The sequence below is a fragment of the Macadamia integrifolia genome, chromosome 11 (assembly GCF_013358625.1).
Source record: "Macadamia integrifolia cultivar HAES 741 chromosome 11, SCU_Mint_v3, whole genome shotgun sequence".
Taxonomy (NCBI): domain Eukaryota; kingdom Viridiplantae; phylum Streptophyta; class Magnoliopsida; order Proteales; family Proteaceae; genus Macadamia; species Macadamia integrifolia.
This window is the reverse complement of record NC_056567.1, coordinates 13252380-13276712: the sequence shown is the minus strand read 5'-3', so window position 1 is coordinate 13276712 and position 24333 is coordinate 13252380. Positions and strand designations below refer to the sequence as shown.

The following is a 24333-nucleotide window of genomic DNA, read 5'->3' as shown; positions in this document are numbered from 1 at the left end:
TACATGTCAATTAGAATTTTCTAAATTATTTAAAAAATTAGTGATGATTGACACTTGAACCTCAAGGTTTTCAAAATAGAATATGGAAAAGTGCGAAATTCTCAAGAGACAAAAATGTTCACCCCCTTCAACACATCTTTGAATTTCCAAGGAATAGAATTGATCTATGCTAATATACATTATAAATATCCCCATCCAATATTATAGCAAAATAAAATTATATTCTTAGGAATCCAAAAGAGTAGGTGATTAGACACCAACCAGATCAAATGAGATTGATTGTAAAGGAGACGTATGGATGAGTGTCAGAATCGCCACCCAAACCAGCCATCCCAGTGGAATCGTCATCAGATTTCCAGTAGGTGCTGCAATGATACATTCAATCATCATGAGGTGCTTAAACCACAAAGACAACCATAAAAATAAATGCCAAGTATATTAACAAGTAAACATGTTACGTGAAAGAGTTGGATCCTCCATTATGGTCTCCACTCAATAGATGTCTAATAATGCATTAATAGCACATAAAGCAACATCTGTTTTGCAAGTTAGTTACTCGAAAATTAGAATAATTTTCTCCAATTATTTAATAATTTGATTCAATAAACAAGTCTGCAACTTGTGATATATAAGTTGTGTACCATATTTGAGTTGTCGGAATCACTACCTTTCATTGGTGTGGGAGGTTTCAGCAACTATTTTCAAGGGTCAGTTGAGCAGATCCAGAATCATGAAACGAAGGTGAGATAAGTCTGATTACCAAACTGAGTCTTCTACTGCAGAGAATTGTTCACCACTATGAACTCATTATGATCATTCCTCAATGAGTCATTTATCTATGCTCCACACATTCCCCGTGTCTATGATATCTGACTGGATTGGTTGGACATATAAGGAAGCTGGTTTCATGGAAGTTGATGGAAGGAAGAGGCAGCAACTGGGCTGATCAGAGAATTCGAAAGGACCACAATGCAGGAAAACTACAAATGGGCTTATTTAAGTGAAAAAAAATAAGGGTTGGTTTGCATTATAAACAGTTGGGCTCATGATCTAATGGAGTCTTCATCATAGTTATCATTTTTTTTTCCCAGAAAAATGAAAGTTTGGGCATATTTTGGGCTTTTCCAATATTCAATTTTGGCCGAAATGGTAATCCAACCAGATTGGCTATTGAGCCATGGGATTTTGGGCCCATATTGCAATTATAATCCCCTTTTCAGGTTTTCTCTTGGCCTGTACATAAATATATTTATAAACATAGGGACCGAAAAGTTAAACTGATGTTCCTGAACAGGATGAGTGAACACAAATGATATATGCATAGACCAAAATGGCCACCAAAACAAAATTTATACTGAGGTATTATTTGTAACAGGCTTCTTTAATGTGCCCAACAAATACGTAGTAAGTAGGAAAACAAAATCCGGCTTAGTAAGTAGTCTCTATTTTGTTAGCTAGGCTAATTCTGGTTGCTTTTGTAGCCATACCAAATTGAAAAATTGGTCAGAGTGGAAGCCATTTCAATATGGGGGAACTGCTAGAAGAATTTCTATTTTCAGTCTAATTCCTCCCCCCCCCCCCCCCCAACTTTCTTTAGTCTTCATGTTATTAGGAATTAGGAAAATTTTCTATTATCTAGTTTTGGAAAGTTTATTATTAGTAGGTCAAGCCAAGCCAATGCCTTAGCCTCTATTAGAGATCAACCTTTAAATTGTCAGCAGATGACATCTTATGATTTAAGAATCAATGCTTCTGGTTTCAATGTCGGTGTGGATTCATTGTCCGTGCAAGAGGTAACTTCTTCCAGGCTTAGGTGGATTCCTAAGTTTGCTTCCTTCCATTACCTGTTCATTGTTGCTATTCTAAATCAATTCCTTCCAATTTTCCCTACATGCTTAATCTAGTTCTCCTGTCTAAATGTTGCACCAAATTTCAACTATTGTTTAGGTCCCCCCCCCCCCAAAAAAAATAAAATCATATATGTTTATTATCAATCTTCAACTCTCTTTTGTCCTAAACTTACCGGAGATCAAATTCCACTGAGGGCAAGGACTTGGGGTCTCAGCATTATTATACCAAAGAATGCAAAATCGAACCCTGACCCTAGGTTAGGATTTGAAAAACTGATATCCGCTGAGGTTAGACAAATTGGAAAATCGAAGATTCATAAAATATGAATTTAATAAGAACATATGCAAACAAAAGTGAACTTAATCGAAAAACCCAAGAATTTAAAAAATTGAAAGTTCTAACTTGATATGAAATTCAAAAATGGAACCAGATTAGACACTGAAAACTTTAAGGAGTTGCTTTATACTAGCAAAAAAAGGAAGAGAATGGAAACTGGAAAGGAACAGAACTGCAAGTCTACCAAGAAATAGCCTTGGGTATCCACCCATACCTTGAGGAATCCAACAACACCACACAAAAAGGCTCCTAGAATTAGTCTAGCTAAAAATTAGACCTATTAAAAAAAAATTCAGAAAATAAAACCAAACTCAAACAGATCTAGTCTGCCTACTTACTACCTGTTATTTAAGCCATTAAAAAGCCTATTGCAATTAAAAACCATAAGACAATAAGCATAATATATTTATAATCCAACCCAACAATTATTGCGACTAAAATAAGCCCATTTATGTAATTATCCTACATCATAACAGCAGATAGAAAAAAGGGTGTCAATACTGAACCAGAATAAAAAATTGAAATCAAAACCAGCCAATAAAAACCTGTACCATCTTCCTTTACTGTCACACAGTCAGTTAGGGTCCTAGGAGCCTTTGTCTGAGGTTTAGAAAACTTGAGTTGGATAAGGTTTGGGTTAAGACTTGTGAATTTCAGTCTACTGTCACTGTCACAAAGTAAGCGAAGAAACTTTTGTTGAATGAGTACTTTTTTTTTTTCGGAATATACATTTTGCCACAACATAGGCACAAAAAGGGAAATGAAAGGAAGTGAAATTAATAAGAAAATGGGAACCTTTGCAATGATGATGGTGCAAACAACTTAAAATCTTACCAAATATGGTAATTAAAATTTTGTAGGGGATTATTTATTTCTCTATTCATGTCCAAGGATTTTGTCCAAGGATTTTGGTTGAAGAGCAAGTACAATTACTATAATTGGCAGGTTTTTGAGTAAGTTACACAATCATTGTTTGCGGTTTCACTTACATTCAAAATTGATGAAAAGCATAATGTTAAGGTGCTCATTGGAACTTAATTACCCAAACATAAACTTAGGAGACAGAACGAGAGAGAGAGAGAGAGAGAGGGAGAGACTCTCAAACCTGCAAGAGAAGAGAGAACTTGAGAGAGAGGAGAGATTGCCTCCTATTTATACATTCATATATAGAAGCCCCAATACAAGTTGGGAAAAAAAAACCCTTAATAAAACCAACAATATATATATATGTCCACTGATGCAATCCGGGGTTCTTAAAGTCCGGTTCTGATAGCTTAAGGGCCCACCCAGATGATTAATGATACAAACGAAAAAGGTAATGGCAATTTGGTAAACAACCAAACTTTTAAAGGCCTAATTAGGAAGATATATAGGATAGGGATGAAATAGGAATGGGAATTAAAGAACAAGCAAAAACTTGGAAGGAAAATAATTAAAGGGAAGCTGAAATAGGTACAAAGAGAGGGGATATTGTAGGAATTTATGAATTAAGGCTAAGCAAAAGAGATGAACAGTGTCATTCCTGCACCCACAATAGAGATTCTGAAACCAGCAGAGACTCTTGCTGATTACGAGAGGCAGAACTCCTTTGAGAGGAATCTGATTGAGCTGAAATCTTAGGAGTTTAATCTTAACCCCAGGACCTCTTGGAATTGACCAGTTGCATTGTCAAAATGTCAGCTAATAAAATAATATATTTTCTGTAAACAGACCTAAGCAGGAAACAGGAAACCAGCATGGGACTTTGAACTGGATATCTGTACTGTAACAAGGTTTCGTGCAGGGGTTTTGCAGGTAGGGTGCAAAAGAAATGAACACTGTCATTCCTGCACCCACAATAGAGATTCTGAAACCAGCAGAGACTCTTGCTGATTACGAGAGGTAGAACTCCTTCGAGAGGAATCCGACTGAGCTGAAATCTTAGGAGTTTAATCTTAACCCAAGGACCTCTTGGAATTGACCAGTTGCAGAGTCAAAAGGTCAGCTAATAAAATAATATATTTTCTGTAAACAGACCTAAGCAGGAAACAGGAAACCAGCAAGGGACTTTGAACTGGATATCTCTATTGTGCCCAGCAGGGGTGAACAATCTCCCAGAGTATGAGGAAGAAAGGAGGGGCAAGACGAACCAAACCTTAAAATAGGGTCTGTTAGTACCACTAAAACAGGGTCCTGTGCATACTGGGCATACAGGGTTAAGAACTCAAGGAGAAGAAAAGAACAGAAGAAGAAGGTTAGAATGGAATACCAGAATAAGAACACAAAGAAAGAGAGAAAAGACAGATCGAACCTCAGATATGGAAGAGGGAAGATGAGAGAGAAGAACACAAATGGCCAGAAGCCACACATCACACCACAGCAACTCAACTACCTTCAATTCATTCCATCCATCCAAATTATTGGGTTATATAGCTTATCTTACAACCGGTTATCCTAAAAGCTCGAGTTGCAAGGGCAGCAACAATGTAAATTAACACCATTACAACAACCCCCAGCAAATGCAGGCCGAGACACACACATGTTTCTACATGTGGCACAAAGAGGGCACAATGCGTAGGGGCACAACACATAACGCAAATCTCTTGCACTTACCAGGGATTGAACACCCGACCTGGCTCTGATACCATATTAAATATAGTGGGACAGCCCATGATATACCACTTGGGGGTCCAACCCGAAAGCTTAAGTTATTAGGTGGAGATAACCCAATGGTATAAGAAGACATATCTAAGGTCCCAAATAACCGATGTGGAACTATATCTCAATAACTCCCAACATCTCAACACTCCCCCTCACATATAGCTTCAGTATACCCGGTTCTACACATGGACAGACAACTTAAGGAGGACAACAAATGGACCTTGCTCTGATGCCATATTACAACCGCTTATCTCAAAAGCACGAGCTATTAAGGGCCACAACACAATGTGTATCAGAACACAATATCCCCCCCCCCCGGGGGCAAGTGTAGGCCCATATACACAGCCCTACACATAGCACCAAGTGGGCACAATGCGTAGGGGCACAACAACACATTACATACATGATAAACCCCTCGCACTTACTAAGGATCGAACACCCAACCTCCTGGCTCTGATACCATGTTACAACCGCTTATCCCAAAAGCTCAGAGTCATCAAGGGCCACAATAATGTTTATCAGTGTATCAACGCACAACACCCCCTGCACGTGCAACCCCTCCCCACACACACACAGAGCTCTACACGGGGCACCAAGCATAGGGTCACAACAACTCATTACAGAAACTCCTCACACTTACCAGGAATCGAACATCCCATCTTTTAGATATGATACCATATTACATATAGTGGAATAACCCACAAAATACCACTTGAAGGGTCCAACCCAAAAGTCTAAGCTATTAGGTGAAGATAGCCCAATGTTATATGAAGACACATATAAGGTCCTAGATAACCGACGTGGAACTTTATCTCAATTAACTCCCAATACCTCAACAACATACATAAAAAGGAAATCTTACTCAAAAAAGAAACCTCTACTAAGATGTTAAACAAAATAGTAAAACTTGAAACAACTCCTACATATATCTAACTCCTACCAAAAGAGAATGCAATTGCAAAGATATCCCTAAATAGTTAATTAACCCCTACGAACCCTTGTCAGTCCAAAAACTTGGGTTGGGGTGGTTCCATTTCGACTTGGGTTTCCAAATCCGGTCGTATCGGTCCAACCACACTAGCGCTACTGCATCATGCACTGCTTTGAACTTATTTACCTAGTGCTATGCCCTTGGTGTTACCAGCTGGGGAAATTTCTGTTTACTCTCCTATTCTTGCCTATACAGTGCAAGGCATATGCCTTAGTACATTGCTGAAATGGATTCCTTGGGATTCTAGTTTTGCATATTGTCGTTTGCTTTGGTATCTTCATAGCTTTTTTTCTGATTTTTGGCCCTGTTGCTTTTTTTTTTAGTCATTTGCAATCCATTGTTAATTTGAACCCTCTCAACAGTTTCTTCCTTTTCTGACAATAATGTTATCTATAGCATAAAAGTAGTCACACAGCACATATAAATCTGCAATCATATAGATTATGTGAAAAGACAATTTAAATCACTAAAAAGGAAAATGTAAAATATGTTTTAAGGCCTTCAGTTGAGTCTGTTGTTCAGATAGTGTTGTGTCTCCCATTATGCACGAGCAAGATGTAGTTCTTTCTTACTGCCTAAATTATTTTCATTTTTCCTCTAATTATCACGACCCAGCACCTCCAAGGACTCTATTTCAATAAGAGTTCCCTTTTTGACATCAATCTGATGCTGGCTGCTGATTGAATTGTGACCCTTAGACTACATATCCAATACAAGTTACACAACAGCTAAATGAAATCATAGACAATAAACGTAGAAAATCAAATAGTCAGACCTGTTTGTGCTGTCACACAACCCTTCAATTATAGAGCGTACTTTCTTCTCACTTTTCACTGATGGAGCTAACACTGCTGCCTGAAATCAATTCAATATATCAATGCTTTGTCAAAAAGCCAATCCATGATTCAAGATCCAAAATAAAATAAAATAAAATAAAATAATGAAATAAAAAGAAGTGAGACACAGAAGTACCAAGAAAGATGGTGGCAAGCCATATCGCAGAATGCTCTCTGTGAAAACACGTACAGCACAGAAGTGCATCCAAGAGCTGAAAACCTGCACAGTAAATCATTAATGCAATGTCGCAGAGTATGAAATATATGTAGTTCATGATCAGAAAACCATAAAAATTATGTTTGTGAATATGACATAAGAGGTGCATGTCATATTTTGAGATATCTTAAGGTGCAAGGTGCACCCGGGCAAGACCTTATTTATTGGTGTCATGGTCACATTGATATTATAGGTTACTCTGATGCTGACTAGACTGGTGCTTATAGTGATCGCAGATCTACTATTGGATATTGTATAATTGTTGGAGGGAATTTTGTTACCTGGAGGAGTAAGAAGCAAACTACAGTAGCTCAATCGAGTGCAGAGGCTGAGTATAGAGCTATGGCACATATGGCAACTGAACTGATGTGGCTGACATCTCTCATTTAGGAGTAGGGATTTTCAGCCAGTAAACCTATAGAGATGTATTCCCATAATCAAGTTGATATCTATATTGTTAGTAATCCGATTTTCCATGAGCAGACTAAACACATTAAGGTTGACTGCCATTTTGTGAGGAATGTTGCTATGCAAAAAACTAATCTCTATTTCATTTGTTAACTTAGGCAATCAATTTGGTGATATATTCACTAAGGCATTGTTTAGGCTTGCATTTCTCACTGGTTGTTCCAATGGGAGATATATATACTCCAGCTTTAGGGAGGGAGTGTTAAATAGTATAGCATGTAGGGAGTATAAGTCTTTGTTATTATATGAATTTAGTTATAATTACTTTAGTTTGCCTTCTTGTAATTTAACTCTTTATATGTTATAAGTGGACCTAGGCCACAATAGGAAGCATTTAGAATCCTACCTTGGCTCTAAGACCTCTTTCTCTCATCTTCTTCCTTCCCTCTCTCTCCCTCTTTTGACCACGTAGGGACTGGTTTTCAGATTCTCTATTGTGACGGACACTTTGACAACCATGGTTTTAAGTATCTCCGATACCGATACGATACCCTCCGATACGTATCTTAAATTTAGTCGGCCGATACAATATACACCGATACGATACATTGAATTTTTTAAATCATTTCGTATCGATATATATCCTACAATACATACCGATATGCATCAATACACTACTAATACACATCAATACAATACGACATGCCTCGATACGACTCTATGAAAAAAATAAAATTGAGGTAAAATGTACGTTTCGGTATGTATTGGTATGTATCGGTGAGTATCGATATGTATCAATCGGTACGTATCGGTATATATCAACACATATCGATGAGTATCGATATATATATATCGGTATGTATCGGTGAGTATCGATACGTATCAGCGCTACAGTCATATAATGGCCAATATGGGTAATTTTTCAAAAAAAAAACGATTTTTTGAAGGGTTTTTGTTCCAAAGTTGCTGTCAGCCATATTTCTCTCTAACTAAAGTGGAAATTAAGGTTGGGAACAAGGATTTTACATTTATGGGACAACTACAAACCTTGAATTCTTAGTACGATACCCTCAATTAAGTGTTTATGCATAATACATGTTATCAATAGCTTTTTTTAACAAATTCTTTATGCAAAAGTGTTTAAAAAAATGTTTCTTATCCATTTATGTGTGTATCTTTAGCGTATCTTAGTGTATCTCCGATACGATACGATACCCTCCGATACGTATCTTAATTTTGACCGACCGATACCGATACTTTAATCCTTGTTGACAACAAAAATAGTACCACATCTGTGGATTCCAAATTAGTGAATTCCAAAATCATCCTAGGAGCCCACTAGTTTGTATTGGATTTCACTCGACTGTCGACAGCTCCATTGTGTCATGGAATTCCAAATCAATTCTGCTGATCCAACCACCAAAAAAAAAAAAAAAAAAAGACTGATTAAAATTCATAGGGAATTCCAACACATAATTTGCCATATAATAATGATGGACCAAAAAAGTTGATATGTGACACATCCAGATAACACCTCAATCCATCCAATGGCGAGAATGACCGTTCAGTCCATGTGACAAAAACACTAAATATGGCGTTGCTATTGCTTTGAGGCAGTTTTTCACATTTGCCCGTGTAGGGGCTCTTGAACGGCACTTTACTTATCCGCCTCTAAAAATATCATTTGGTGGCAACAAATAACCTCCACTATATGTATTTATGACAATAAAAAAATCCAAAAAATAAACCTTTAGAAGTAGATTTTGTACGCCACTAATAAATATAGCTTTTGTGGCTCTATTTTTCCTGACAAAATATTACCTATTGGGGCAGATAAAAACTGCCACTAAAGGTAGACCTATTGGGGCAGGCTATAATCGCCACTAAAGGAACTACCCTTTATCCTATGAATGTATGAACTTATCCAAGGTACGAACTTAACTTATGATGGTATGAACATAACCAATAAAGGTACGAACTTATTCTTTGAATGGAGCTCATTAGGTATCATAAACAGCTGCAATTCTTCTGCTCAATCCATGCGCTGTATAAAGACATTGAATATGCCCATCAAATTTTGAAACTGTTGCATTAAATCCTACAGTTTATCATTTGTTCTTACAAATCCTTGGAGATTCAACCACTGTGAAGCATATCCTTCACTTGTTTCATATCTAGTTATTCCAATCAGTACCTCTATGAAAGAAGATACCATCGTTTTTAGAAACTATAAAAGACACTTGGGGTCAAACAACAGAAACAGTGAAACAGGAATGTACCTCTCCATAACTAGTATAACACCACTGCAGAAGAGAGGATCTCATTGTTTCCTGATCTTGCATCAATTTTTCCAACTCTTTCTTTCGACCTTCTTGTGCCTCTGGGCTATATTCAAAATCTCGAATCTGAATCACAAGAAAGACCATACAAACTCTTATTATGAAGAGACCTTGCATCAGAATGTGTCATATTTAACGTGTTACTAATAGTTCCCAATTACCTACACACGTGTAAATATTCCATCCAGAAAATGAGTTTTTCAGGGTCCCATCCATGGGGTAAAATCATTATTTTGTGACATTACTGTCTATCCCAATAGCTAATGACATACCTGAAATCCTTTTTCTCTTGCACTTGTTTTGAAATTATCTGCAACCCGTCTAAATAGGGTTACAGTGTAAAGGGCATATTCATTGTCCTCATGCAACTTCTTGGAAGACCTGGGAACCTAAAAGAAGCTGACTTAATTACTATGCAGAAATGATTATAGAACATCAAATATATATATATATATATATATATATAACCATATAGCCAGTACACAATTCATATCATATTTGTTGATCAAGCAGCAAAAAACTACAAAGAAAGTATAGCCAAATCTTACCACATAGTTAGCAAGCGTTTCATAGCTTGACAACCAGTCCTTCTGAGAAAACTTGGAAACAACTGCAAGAAGTGTCACCAAATTCTCTGATGTAATAACGTCTTCAGGCTTCACCAAATTGGAAAGATCACGGACAGCCAAACTGCAGAGAGGAGAGAAGAGAAATATATATCAGTAATGAAATATTCACAAGAACGAAATATATAAAATGTCCAACTTCCAAACCTAATTGAGACAACTGCATTAAAACTTCCAAGTACTGTCGTACAATAAAAAATAAATAAATAAATAAATAAATAAATAAAAAACTCTATTCAGATTTCCATCCAAATTGGGCAGTATTTGAAGAACCCTAGAACTCATACCTCCCACTCTGCTTCCTATTTATTGCGTTAAGCTGACTGCGCACATTATTATACTCAGCAACCCGAACCTGTTACAAATCAAGTAGAAAAAAAAGGACAAATTCCAAATATGAGAGTTCATTGAATGACTGAAGAATCTTAAATGCATTATTGTTGTTGAATCCAAAAGGCACATAACCCTAGGAAATATAAAGCTCAACACAATGCTTATATTCTAAAGTTCAAGGCATGCAAATGAATAGTACAGATCTGGCACTCCACAACCAATAACAGTCCCTTGAGAATTCAGTGACTGATATGCATTCTAACACACAAGACTAAATATTTCAAATCTGTGACTTAATCATAAGAATCAGCATATTTTAATGCAAACTCATGATGACATGCAGCAAATTGGTGAAATAATAACAACAGCTGCAAGATAAAACTCAGGTGAAACAATGATATGATGAATTAAAATAAAATAAAAAATCTTAATCAAATCAAAACAAGATTAACTAAACAATCGAGATCAAACTTGCAAACAACCAGTCCAGTGTATGGACTCATACACCTGTCAAAGTCACCAACCTTCCACAAAATACCCAACTTCTACCTGGTAAAGGAGAGTGCATAGGTTCATTCCAGGGAGTTATTAATCAGCTATAAAAAAAGGTTAATTATCAGCAATACATCTAAATATAAACCCAGTGTAAAAGGCATATTCACTGTCCTCATGCAACTGCTTCAAAGACCTGAGAAACCAAAGACAGTCTAGATGCAATTGTCCTTTGTCCTTTTTTTTTTTTTTTTTTTTTGGGGGGGGGGGGGTGGTGTGGTGTGTTGGGGTTGAGATAAAAAAGAAATAAATTTTTATTTGTAGTGCTCAGGTCTCACAAGCCACTGCCTAGAATTTAATTCTAAAAAACGTCATGCTCATTAGGCAAAAACAAATATAATCAATACATATAGTAACAAATAGACTAAATCCTCCCTCTCGTATTCTTTCGTCCACTATCAAAGTTAACCACGGGTGGATCTTCAATAGTACATACAAGATATGAAACTAATACCTTGATTGGCTATATCTGAATCAGCAAAATATTTTTGTGACTAGGATCACCGATTAAGCAGGGAAGTTGCTCAGAAGGCCAGTTCATTTTTATTTTAGTAAATAAGTTTTCTCCCATTTTTTCTTTATACTACAAGATCAAAAATTTCGAGGGATTGTATCTTTATGCTGCTTTCTCAGGCAGTGTTGTCAAAGGTGATCCAAGTGATGTGCCTAAGGCACAAAGGAAGCGAGGTGCATGGGTTGCACCCATGGTTTAAAGTATCTCCAATACCGAAACGATACCCTCCGATACGCATCTTAAATTTAGCCTACCGATACGGCAGCCGATACCAATATTTTAATCCTTGATCTTCAACATATCTTAGCATAGGGGGAAATCTAAATGGACATGTTGGAAGTGATCAAGTGCAAAGACAGAATTTAGAACCATAGCTTATGGAGTATGTGACCTTCTATGGTTGAAAACAAGATGGTCCATGAGTTATGGTTTTGAAACTAAGAGATTTATATGGCTTTATTGTGATAACAAGGCTGCTATAACCATAGCTCGCAATCCTGTGCAGCATGACCGGGCAAAGCACATTGAAGTGGATCAGCATTTCATTAAAGAGAAAATTGACTCTGGCTACTTCTGTACTCCTTTTGTGAAGACAGGCTACTAGTTGGTGGATATCTTCACCAAAGGGATCAACTCTCACCAATTCAGTACCTATTCAGCAAGCTAAGCATGTATGACATTTATTCTCTAGCTTGAGGGAGTGTTAAGAGTTCATGTAATAAGGATATTGAGGGTACTTTGCAATTATCTTGTATTGTATTTTTTTACTTTTACCTCCCTAGCTATCTTACGTTAGTATGGGGGTATTTATGTAATTCCTCATATTATAAGCAAGTAAATCAATAGGGGAGAGAATAAAGAGAAACTAATTCTCTCCCCAAGCATTCAATGTATTCTTCTTCTTCTTCTCTTCATATTTCCCCCATCTTACTTCATATTTCGAACTTTAAAAAGGTATAAAGTTGCCAAAAATGAAGCTAAGATGATTGTGAGCAACAAAAAAGAAATATGAAGATCTTTATACCAATCTAAGCACAAAGGGGGGGGGGGGGGGGGGGGGGCGAGCTATCTATAAGGTAGCTAAAATGAGGGAAAGGAAAAGTAGAGATTTCGACCATGTTAGATGTATTAAAAGTAAAGACAATAAAGTACTAATAGTGGATGAGGACATAAAAGAGAGATGGACAGATTATTTCTAGAGCCTACTAAATGAAGACATTTCGAGTAATAGTGTCCCGGAAGGCTGCATTACCCATCAAGATACCACACGTTGTAGATATATACGAAAAATTAGGGTTCTTGAAGTAAAAGAAGCTTTTAAGGAGGATGAAAGTAGGCAAGACACAAAGTCCTAGTGGGGATAAAAGTGTGGAAGAGCTTAGGAATTTTTTGTTTATGTTGGCTACCTAAGTTTTTAATAAGATTATGAGCACAAGAAAAATGTTAGACGAATGTAGGAGAAGCAGTGTGGTTCCAATTTATAAAAATAAGAAGATATTCAGAACTACAATAAATATAGAGTCATAAAACTAATGAGTCATACTATCAAATTATGGGAGAGAGTTATTGAAATTCTTTTGACACAAGAAACTACTATTACAGAGAACCAATTTGATTTTATGACAGAAAGGTCCATGACAGAAGTTATTTACTCATGAGACTCATGGAAAGAAATAGAAATTGCAAAAAGGATCTCAATATGGTCTTTATTGACCTTGAAAAAACTTATGACAGTGTCCATAGAGGGTTAATCTAGTGACTACTAGAGAAGAGAATTGTCTCAAGTAAATATGTAGATATAGTTAAAAATATGAATAATAGTGTGGTGACTAGTGTAAGAACTGTGGAAGTCAACTCAAGGTAGTGAATTCTCAATTACAATTGGATTACATCAAGGATCAGTTTTAAGCCCTTATTTGTTTGCACTTATCATAGATGAAACCAGAAACATTCAAGATTAGGTTCCTTGGTGTATGATTTTTGTTGATAATATTATTTTAGTCATAGTTGTCAAGGCATCACCTAAGTGCTGCCTAGGTGTCCTGGCGGTTTGTTTAAGCGACTAGAGCCTCACAACAAGGCTCTAGTCTAGCACTTATTTATGTCAAATATCATTTAAGTGATTTCAATTACTTAAGATATAATTCATAAATAAGAATATACCCGCTATTTGAATCCAATAAAAATAGTTTCAAAATTAAATTCTAAAAGGATAAAAAGTCAACCCCCCTAGTCCAAGAACAAAAATTGGAATCCTGGTTGTTAGGGGTGATTTTCAACTGTTAAATATTGTGGTTTTTCTCAATTTTAAAAATTTTATAGATCTTATCATGATAAAACATTGCTAAAAACCAAATGTGCAATAAAATAATCTTTTGTTTCAAAGTCCATAAAATTAATTTCATTCAAGCGATTTTAATAGCACCCGCGCACTTTAAAATAAGTTTGATCGGAATATAACTTTGTCATTATAACTCAAATTTAAGTAATCTTAGACTTTTTGGAAAGTTGATTTTGTGCTCTACCTATTACAAAGAAGTCTCATGTAAAAATAAAATCATTTGACCAGTCAAACTTATTAGAAAACAAGAACATTGTTCTAAATGTTGATTTTTGATGACTTCTTGTGGCTTAAGGTTGATTTTTTATTATTTGATGTGGCTTAATGTTGATTTCTTATGATATAAGGTACATGTAGCATATTAAACAATGTTAGTAAAGAAGGAAAATAAAAAATAACACTTAGGCGCCATGTCACCTAAGTGCTTAGGAACCCCTCCACCGCATTGGGTCGCCTTGGCGGCTTGACAACTATGGTTTTGATGAATGAGACAAAAAATAGGGATTAATGCCAAGTTGAAGTTATGGAGAGCAAACTTGGAATCAAAATGTTTTAAAATAAGTAGAATGAAAACAAAGTATATGGAGTGTAAATTTATTTACACTAGGATGGATAATAAGGTGGCAAAAATTGATAAGAGGGAGACTCCACAAAGTGATTATTTTAGGTATCTAGGCTCAATAAAAAATAAAGAAAGTCACATAGAGGATGTTTCACAGAGAATTAAAATAGGATGGATAAAGTAGAGAGGTGCATTCGGAGTGTTGTGTGATCGATATATTCCTTTAAAACTTAAAAGGAAATTTTGTAGGACAGTTATATGACTGGTTATAATGCATGATGCGGAATGTTGGGCAGTTAAGAAGCATCATATATGTTAGAATACTTGTCTCAATTGGAGATCCAATTGGGGTCCATACATTTGCATCCTACCTTGCACTTTCAGCCATTTATTTCTTCTTGAAATTTTTTATTTCAATGGATTTTTAAAGCTTCATTTTGCCCCTTGGACAACTCCATCATGGCTGAAACTTGACTAGTGAGTAGGGAAGCATGGGGCCTACCTGTTCACAATAGTTATAAGTGATTTCTAACCCTTATCCCCAATTATGAATTTAATATTTGACCTTAAATAGTTCCTAACTCAACAAGGTAACTGACCTTTTAATAACGAAGATTCATAATATGAAATAAATTAGTATTAAGCAACTCTCTTCAGTACTAGACCCTTAACTAAACTAATAAAAATATAAACTTAAGAAACCAAAACTAAATAATCCTCACATCCTAATATAGAAATCCCATCACAAATTCTCATCCTAATAGTAATTTGGTCATAAATTTCTGAATGTAGCTAAAATTTTCAAGATTTTGGTCTCATTGGAAAAGTAATCGGATACACTCTCCAACACACCTAAACAACACATTCTATAAAGTTTGAGCTTCCAAAAATAACCCTAAAGAAATGTTATGAGAGTAACATACTGTGTCCTTAATACAAGGCTTTCAAACTCCAAAATCAACACAATGGATGGTGCTTAATAATCAAGCCATTGATTCTTCAGTTGAGAATTCTTTGCCATCGGTACATCACATGGATTTCAATATATTTCCATAAATTAATTGAACTTCCTAAAGGAAAAAAACTCATACAGAAACAAAAGTTCAGGACCTGAGTTCCCATTCCCACACCATTTGATCCTTTGGTGAAATAAGGTATACCACTCTTTTCTCTTCCAGATTTTAATAACAGCATTGTGCTAGATTGCGTCGGAGCTCCACTAAATGAATACCCCCTATTTCTTTGTAGTCATTATGATATGGAGTTGTAATGTGGCAAATGCATCCTACCAAGCATTTGTTAATTGCATGAATTCATACAAAGTTATAATTAACAGCTACTTCATTTCAAGAATGGAATAATCTAACAATACCAACTATTAATAAGTATCCACTCCCATAATTTCCAACAACATTTCGACATGAAGTCCCAGAACTTCCCTTTTATCAAAATTAAAAAGTTTCACAAAGAAGAGTATCAAGAGTTCAGGTTTACAGTAGTAATCTTTTTCAAGGGTATCTGAGGTAGTTTTTTTTTTCAAGGGTATCTGAGGCTGTACCACTTTGGCAATTCCTATCAAAATATGCTTACTTTCAAGGATAAAAAGAAGATAAAATGGCAGAACTTGATTCCTAATGTCCAAATTATGAAAAAATTGTATTGATCTAGAACACCGTAATGGATGTAGAAAAAAATCAAAGTCACATAAGCATAAAAGAACAAGTACCTTGAGGTCATCCTCAATTTTGGCCACTTGATGATGGATGCCATCCACAATTTCCCTGAGAGAAGACATTGTGGGGTACTTTGCTTCATCCCACACAAATCTTCCATTACACAACCATATTCAGTTTCAATTACAGGAAACCCACTAAAGAACAGTAAATTATCCAATATCAAACCAAATTCACTCAACAGTCGCTACCTTGTTAGGTAAGAATCAACAGGAACTCCATCAACCGATAAAGCACCGCTTTCTGTTCCAGTAATCCTCTCCAATTCCTCAATCTGGCGCCTTATCTTCTGAGACACTCCTTCAACAAAGCTATTAGACTGCATGTTCCACAGATCAAAAGTTAGCAAAATCTCATGACTAAGAAAAAAACGAAATTTAATCATGATGGAAATTTAGAAAGTTCTACCTTTAAAAGATCATCACTGAGTGATAGAAGAGAATCTAGAGTTCCAACACGCAGATTAGGTATATTAAACTGCAGTGTTGATGACAGATAATCATTAACCCAAACATGAAGTTTACTACAAGTGATTAAAAAATAAAACCCGGCAGATGCTCTGTTTTGTTTACCCTGTATAGTGGAGTATCAAAAGAGTGCTTGGAGATTGCTTCTTGCAAACGGTTCCATAGAGATGAAGAAGACATCTGAACAGGAAGAGAAATCGCCCAATACCTTGATGCCATTGCCTTAGATGTCGAGAACTGCTTTTGTGGTTTAAAGGATGAGAAAGAAAGTACAACAGAATAGAGAACATATGAAAAATGCTAGCAGAGGCAAAAATAAAAGAGGCCCATTTTCTAGCACTTCAACGAAGGAAGAAAGGGGGGAAAAATCACAAATAATACTGCTGGGAAAAAAAATCCATTGTAAGACAACTAATATAAAGATAAAGCAGTTTCAAAATGGTACTAAAAATGCATCCTATAATCTAAATATAGTTTTGCTTCATTCATATTTTCTAGATCCGGCTCATGTTATTTTCTTCAAGTGTCCAACCCGAAAGCTTAAGATTTAGGTAGAAGGGCCCAATTGGTTAATGAAGGCATCCAAGGTCCCAAAGTTTCCAATGTGGGATTATTCCCATCACTCCCCCTCACATGTTGCCCCTCTTTTGGGTAGTAGTAGACATGGAATGTGTGGCTCCCTCTTTTAAGTGTTTGTGTGCAGATGTATTATTAACATAGTGGACCTAATGGCTTTAATATCATGTTGAAGTATCCAACCCAAAAGCTTAAGCTATTAGATGGAGAGACTCAACTAGTATATGAAGGCATCCAAGTCCCCAAAGATTTCCAATGTAGGATACTAGGATTATTCCCTTAGTGAGTCAATGTGACACACTACAGAAAGATGTAACTAAAATACAGGGTTCTGACCCAAAGGAAGGAGATTTCAATAACTTTGATACTTCAAATCACCAAAACAAAGAAAAAAAATCAATAAATATTACAATTCCTCTCAAAATTCTTCTCAATATTCCTTATACACTTTGGAAGTAACAAACCAAATATTAGAGACGATACAAGAACTCTCCGCACCCACCCAAAGCCCAAAGGGTGAAAACAAAAGATGAAAGGAAAAAGAGAAGGGGGGGTGGGGGAGAAAATACTAAACTAGCCTGATATAGAAGTTGTTAGGAGTCGAGGTTGGACAAAATTAGCCTTAAATATTGAACTCAATTTAACCGTTTCCAATTTCCATGAGAACGTATTTGAAATAACTAAAAGCAAAAGGATAGTCATTCCATCATGTATACTATGAAAAAGCTCAGGATACTGACTGAACAATCTCCATGAAATGACACACCGGGGTCACCCATCACGGCCAAACTAAGTCAGACTCTTTTTTTTTTTTTTTTTTGGTCAATTAAGTTCAACAAAGTGAAGCCAGAATTGCTTTGGCTCAGATGTTCACCCAATAGAACAGGCCTTCGATGACGACAGGAGTTGGTATGCTCTGCCCTATATAGCCCATAAAGAGTCCAATATATATAAGTTTACACTGCAAAACTAAAAAAAATTCAATTTCACCTTGCTTCATTCATACAATTTATATTAGTATTCTTCACCCACAAAAAATATTTATATTAGTATTTATTTGGTGTATAGAAGAGGAATAGCTCTATATCTATGTACATTAAGAGTAAAATCTTACGAAATTAATAAGATAATAAACTTGAGAAACTAAACAGTCAATAGTCAAATGCTCAGTTTTTCTGCATCATCAAAGAATCACTCATACTAACTCTTGATTGAGAGCACACATTTGAAATGTAATGGGTACCATGCAAAATTATGACAACCACTCGGGCATCTCAAGTCCCATGTATAAACAACGTACAACACCTACAGATTGCTTCCAGAATTACAAATCAGAAACTTGCAACTATTCTATAACAGAGATTTGAATTACGAACATCGACCCTTATTTCATAAATCATAAAGAAAACAAACAGAACAACATAACAGATCCAATTCCAATTGGTGTAAAAAAAAAAATTATGGCCAATCTAAAAAATTCAAACCATGACTTTCTTGCAGAATGAAAGCCACAGTGAGCATTGAATGTCATAGAAATAATATCAGCAGAAAACAAATACTCACACAGAGAGAGATAGAGAGAAATGAAACTCAAAATGCTTGTGGCTGGATATGCAGACTGCAGAGAGGATCTAGTGAGATCGGTTCAAGAGCCCAACGGATTTGTTGTTGAGAATAGAAAGGTTCGTGGATTAGTTGGTTCAAAGAAAAATTGGGGATTTGAAATTTGATTTGGTGGAGAAAGAAGATAGAGGAGATGAATCTTACCTGCCGGAGGAACGAAGATACGATTTTTTTTCTTGATTTCCCGGCAGATCTAAAGGTCGAGTGATCACCCGGCCTCGATAGTGAAATCTAATTCTAACTCAAAAATGCTTGGAATCAATCAGCGCGGCAGGAGACGGAGCATAGAGGTACAGCACTGTAACTCCTTTCACCTTTCGACATGTCACAAGGTAGGGCCCACCTGAGAATAAGCAAACGTTGGCTTATGCTTGTTTATGGGTGCAAGGTTTAAGGGGATTGGGTTCCCTGTCAGGTTGTGTAGCGTATGTTAGCGCCTTCGTCCATCTCTCCTCATACTGTAGGGTATAGGAATAGCTATGTCACTTCATAAAAATAAAAAATAAAAGGGGGCATAGCTATTGCACGAAGCTTCCACATCTACAAGGTACGGGGGACCAGAACTACGCAACCTTCCCCTGAGAATGTCAAGAGGTTGTTTCGACCACTTGACCACTTGACCACCATGTCGCAACATTCGTAACTTTATCGTTTGACCAAGCTATGTCACTTCATAACAGGGAGAAAATATATAATTTTGGTAAGTTGAGGAATATATGATCAATCTTGGGAATTGAGGCAATCAGTTTACCAAAGAAAAAAAAGGGAAATGAGGGAATCATATGTGTATACAATTCAGGTATCAAATGCAATGCTACATTGATGTGCAAATTTGGCCAGAATGCCTGAGCCACACTAACCCAATAGGACCTGGTTGGACGAACGTTGAGATTTTTGGGCTTGTCTAGGTATGGGCTTGGGCTTGGGCTTGGGCTTGGGCTTAGCCCCGATCTGATACTGCATTGCATACAAGATAAGCCAATGGGAATACGTGCACAGTAATCCAACTAGAGGGGCAACCATGCAGGGGTCTTTTCGCATCTTGTGTCTAAGCGTAGAAGGCGCAACTAGGTAGCATTCTTTTCCCCTTATCATCCATCCGCTAGCCAATCTTACTTCCTTCTCTTTTCCACAGCAGTTGCAGCCCACTGGCAAGTTCTCTCTTCTCTCTCATACTTGTGTTTATCGACTTGCTTCTATTTGCTTCCTGGGATTTTTCTCTCGTTTATATTGGATGGAATCTTTGAATGGTGGTCTCTTTGATCGTTAGGATGGATTTAGGTGCGGCCTCTATATCTTTCAAACTGTCAAGCATTTTCAATATATTGGGATGGGGACAATATATTTAGGTAACACTCACAGAAGATGAGAAATTGGTTACAGGCTTAGGCAATGGCTTAGTGTTGGAATCTTTTACTAATTTTAAAAATTAAAGATTCAAAATATTATTTTGTTTCATCCAAGTGTGTGTTGAAGAGGTTTGCCTCTTTCTAATAGGTGCCTAAGGCTCTATACTGTAACGATTTTGTTTTTTAAACATGATTCTAGGCCTGGCACACTTTTTTGCATTTCTATTTTTTTGGAGTGATTATACGTCTTAAATGTTGTATGGTAACCCCCAAAAAAATTTGATTTTGTAACCTGGAAGAAACAAAAACCTGTATGGTTCGCACTTAACAGAATCGTTTCTGTCAAAAACCATTATTTACATAAAATGCCATCTTCACCATGGGTGTCAAAGTTGTGATTTTTAAATAAAATCTAAGGATAGTCAATGGTTTTTGAATAAATTCTAAGTTATGGAAACCATTATTACACAAATAGCTAAAGTCGAAATAAGACATAAACAAGAATAATTGATATGATCAAGTTCCATATCAACAACACGGTTGTCACATCAAATATAAAATATTTTGTCATGTTTCGTTGCAATTGATTAATATGAAAATGCAAGAATCCATGAAACCAAACCAAGCTTGTTTTAGTTGGTTCTCACACCCACACAGCCACACAAAGACAAATATACATACACAAAAATAAATGTTACCCGAAACAGAGACCACTTAGGAGAATAAAGCTTTCAAAATTTAAGGGTAAACGGGAGGGTGCACCCAAAGACTACCTGAGGCTCCCAACCCCAACTTCTTTCTTGGTTCATGAAGGTGGAAGCCAAGGTTGTATATCACAGAGGTCTTTCTTTTGTTGGATATTCTTGGCAGGGCCATAATACCAAAGTGGCCCATTAGTTTTGCTTAACTGAGGTTACCAATAAGGCAGCCTTGTTTTAAGAGAATCCGTAAGGTATCTCCAAGGAAGATTGGCATGACAATCAACAAAGCTCAACTAACACACATGATTTCAAGGCTGACCTGCAATTCAGGAGTTAAAGGCACTGGATAGAATTCTGAACTGTTCTACAGCCAAGAACTGAGTTAAAAGCACTGCCTAATAGCCTAGAAGTGCTGAATAATCTTCTCTTCTTGGTTTGTATTCAAATATGGAATCCACATCTATTCATTATTTTTTTTTACAACTTCAACATGGCCATAAAACATTAACTCCAAACCATATTGCATAAAGCTCTTTGCCGCTGCATTTTTTTAGCTCCAAAGGAAACAAGATATGAATTGAGAACAAGATAACATCCATAATATATGAATTGAGAACAAAGGAAGGTTCTCACTATACATACACCATATGTTATGGCTGTCTCAAGATACCCATCATTACTGTTAAGATATCTAGGGATAAAAACAACCATAATATATGAATTGAGAACAAGATAACATCTGCAGAACTCTATTGATCTAATGCATTTAAAGGTACAGTAAACCTGATTAGATTGCAGGAGCCATACAGGCACCATCCGTTAAGATTAACTCAATCAAGCCACAGATAGCCGCGAAATCTTATATCCCTGGTTCGACAGAGACAGAAAGCAAATTTTGTAGGGTTTCTCTCCCAAAAATAAATTCAAGGCTTCATAGGAGACATTCAAATTTTATAGAAAAGAAATTCAAATCAACCAAGGAAAGAAACCCTATATCTGCATTCCATACTTCACACATTCAAATCACAGATCTAGACATATCGATGCCTTTTCAGAGAGAAAGAGAGAGAGAGGCGACTTTTACCTTCGTGCTCAGAGTCTCAAAAAAATATTCTCCCTGGGAAAATCGAACTTCGACCTGGCTGGATCAACAAGATAAGCTGCAAAATTTAAAAAAAAAAAAAAAAAAAAAAAAAAAAAAAAAAAAAGGGTTAATAGGGGGAGAGAGAGATCGGGGGTAGAGGGAGTGAAAGAGAGACAGGGAAAGAGATCGACCTACCTCTCCGACGGCAGATCTGCGTTGTCTTCGTAGACGGTGGCTGGAACAAACTTCTACCTATTGGAACAACGACCTGGAAACGAAGACGAAAATCAGTAGGGAAGGAGAGAGAGAGAGAGAGCGTGCGAGAGAGAGACCTTCACCTCGGATCACCGACGTTGGATCGAAAGTAGCAGGCTCTGCGTTCTTGCTTCAGTTCCCTTCACGCTGCATATACTCCGTACCTGCCGGAGGAACGAAGATCCGATTGTTTTCTCGATTTCCCGGCGGATCCAAGGGTCGAGTGATCACCCGGCCTCGATGGTGAAATCTAATTCCAACTCAAAAATGCTTGGAATCAATCAGCGTGGCAGGAGACGGAGGGTAGAGGTACAGCGCTGGAACTCCTTTCATCTTTCGACATGTCACAATGTCGGGCCCACCTGAGAATAGCAAATGTTGGGAAAAAAATCGTCTGCAATTCCGATCTCGTACAATTCCGTGCAGTACCACCTTCATGCGGTGACTCGTGTATTGATACCAATACAATGGTCCAGATCTGATTTAAATGTCTCTTCAATGACTTAATGTTTTATTAATTGTATCAGATCTGGACCATTGTATTGGTATCAATACACGTGTCATCGTCTAAAGGTGGTATTGCATGGAATTGTACGAGATCGGAATTGCAGACGATTTCAACCCCAAATGTTGGCTTATGTTTGTTTATCAAAAGAGAAAACCTTTGGTTTTTGGTAGAAATCAAAAGAGAGAACTTGGGTGCAAGCTTAATGGGTTCGGGTGCCCTGTCAGGCTGTATAGCGTACGTTAGCACTTTTGTCTATCTCTCCTCATTGTGGAGCGAGGCTCCTCTATTGTAGAGGTGGCAGCTCAGACTCAATGCCTGAAGCACCTCGAGGCGTATGCCCATGTGTTGGATTCTGTGCCAAGGCGTTCTAAGGCGTTGGATCTGAGCTGCCACCTCTGAAGGAGAATATATAATTTTGGTAAGTTGAGGAAATATATGATCAATCTTGGGAATTGAGGCAATCAGTTTACCAAAGAAAAAAAAAAGGGGAAATGAGGGAATTGCATGAGTACACAATTTGGATGTCAAATGCAATGCTACATTGAGGTGCAAATTTGGCCAGAGAGCCTCAGCCACACTAATGCAATAGGACCTAGTTGGACCAAGATTGAGATTTTTGGGCTTGTCTAGGTCTGGGCCTAGGCTTAGGCTAAAGCCTTAGTCTTAGCCCTGATATGACACTGCACTGCATAGAAGATAAGCCAATGGGAATACATGCACAGTCCTCCAACTAGAAGGGCAACCATGCAGGGGTCTTTTCATGGCATCTTGTGTCTAGGTGTAGAAGGTGTAACTAGGTAGCATTCTTTTCCCTTTATCATCCATCTACCAGCCAATCTTACTTCCTTCTCTTTTCCACAGCGATTGCAACCCACTGGCAAGTACTCTCTTCTCTCTCATACTTGTTTTTATTTACTCACTTCTATTTGCTTAATGGGATTTTTCTCTCGTTTATATTGGATGGAATTTTTGAATGGCGGTCTCTTTGATCGTTAGGATGGATTTAGGTGTGGCCGCTATAACTTTCAAACTATCAAGCATTTTCAATATATTTAGGTAACACTCATAGAAGATGAGAAATTGGTTATAGGCTTAGGCAATGGCTTAGTGTTGGAATCATTTAATAGTTTTTAAAATTTAAAATTCAAAATATTATTTTGTCTCATCAAAGTGTGTGTTGGAGAGGTTTGTCTCTTTCTAATAAGCGTCTAATGACCAATAGGTGTGACTATTGGAAAGAATGTTTGAATGGTCAACAGACATGTATTATGGGAGAGACATGGCTCCTGGCAACACCCATTGGAGGTGCCACTTCCTCTCATATATAAAGTATGACAATCCCTACTTCAAATAAGGTTTTTTGGCTTTATCCATTATTGTTTGGTTTTGTTTTGTTGAACTATTGGACCTAGCCTTACTCTCGCAAAGAATCATAGTTTGTGTACAATTAGACAAAGATCAATAGTTGTTTTATCTTATAGGTAAAACCCA

General features: G+C 36.8%; 1 protein-coding gene across 6 annotated transcripts; it reads right to left on the bottom strand.

Annotated features, from left to right (window-relative positions):
- Positions 1–22647, bottom strand: LOC122093682 (V-type proton ATPase subunit C). Of its 6 annotated transcripts, none has more exons than XM_042664073.1 (15): positions 22412–22647; positions 22271–22347; positions 22080–22155; positions 21779–21862; positions 16852–16983; positions 16688–16756; positions 16471–16598; positions 16273–16372; positions 10532–10599; positions 10167–10308; positions 9891–10007; positions 9559–9684; positions 6791–6874; positions 6594–6673; positions 1–365 (listed from the first exon to the last, which is right to left on the bottom strand). In XM_042664073.1, exons 4-15 carry the CDS (start codon positions 21809–21811, stop codon positions 266–268), a joined length of 1179 nt encoding a protein of 392 aa, XP_042520007.1. In that variant the 5' UTR covers positions 21812–21862; positions 22080–22155; positions 22271–22347; positions 22412–22647; the 3' UTR covers positions 1–265. The 6 variants fall into 6 exon arrangements, with proteins under 6 accessions (XP_042520007.1, XP_042520006.1, XP_042520005.1 ...); XM_042664072.1 differs by having other exon boundaries at positions 22275–22347; XM_042664071.1 differs by having other exon boundaries at positions 22418–22647.
- Positions 22648–24333: the final 1686 nt, after the last annotated feature.

What these genes read in the sequence shown, in the direction of transcription:
- LOC122093682 (XM_042664073.1), bottom strand. Translation starts at nt 21,811, where the DNA reads ATGGTGCCTGTATGGCTCCTGCAATCTAATCAG. An exon ending in TCAGTGATGATCTTTTAAAG is followed by an intron (nt 16,599 to 16,687) that starts GTAGAACTTTCT and finishes TGGAACATGCAG; the next exon opens with TCTAATAGCTTTGTTGAAGG. An exon ending in AAACGCTTGCTAACTATGTG is followed by an intron (nt 10,008 to 10,166) that starts GTAAGATTTGGC and finishes AGCTTCTTTTAG; the next exon opens with GTTCCCAGGTCTTCCAAGAA.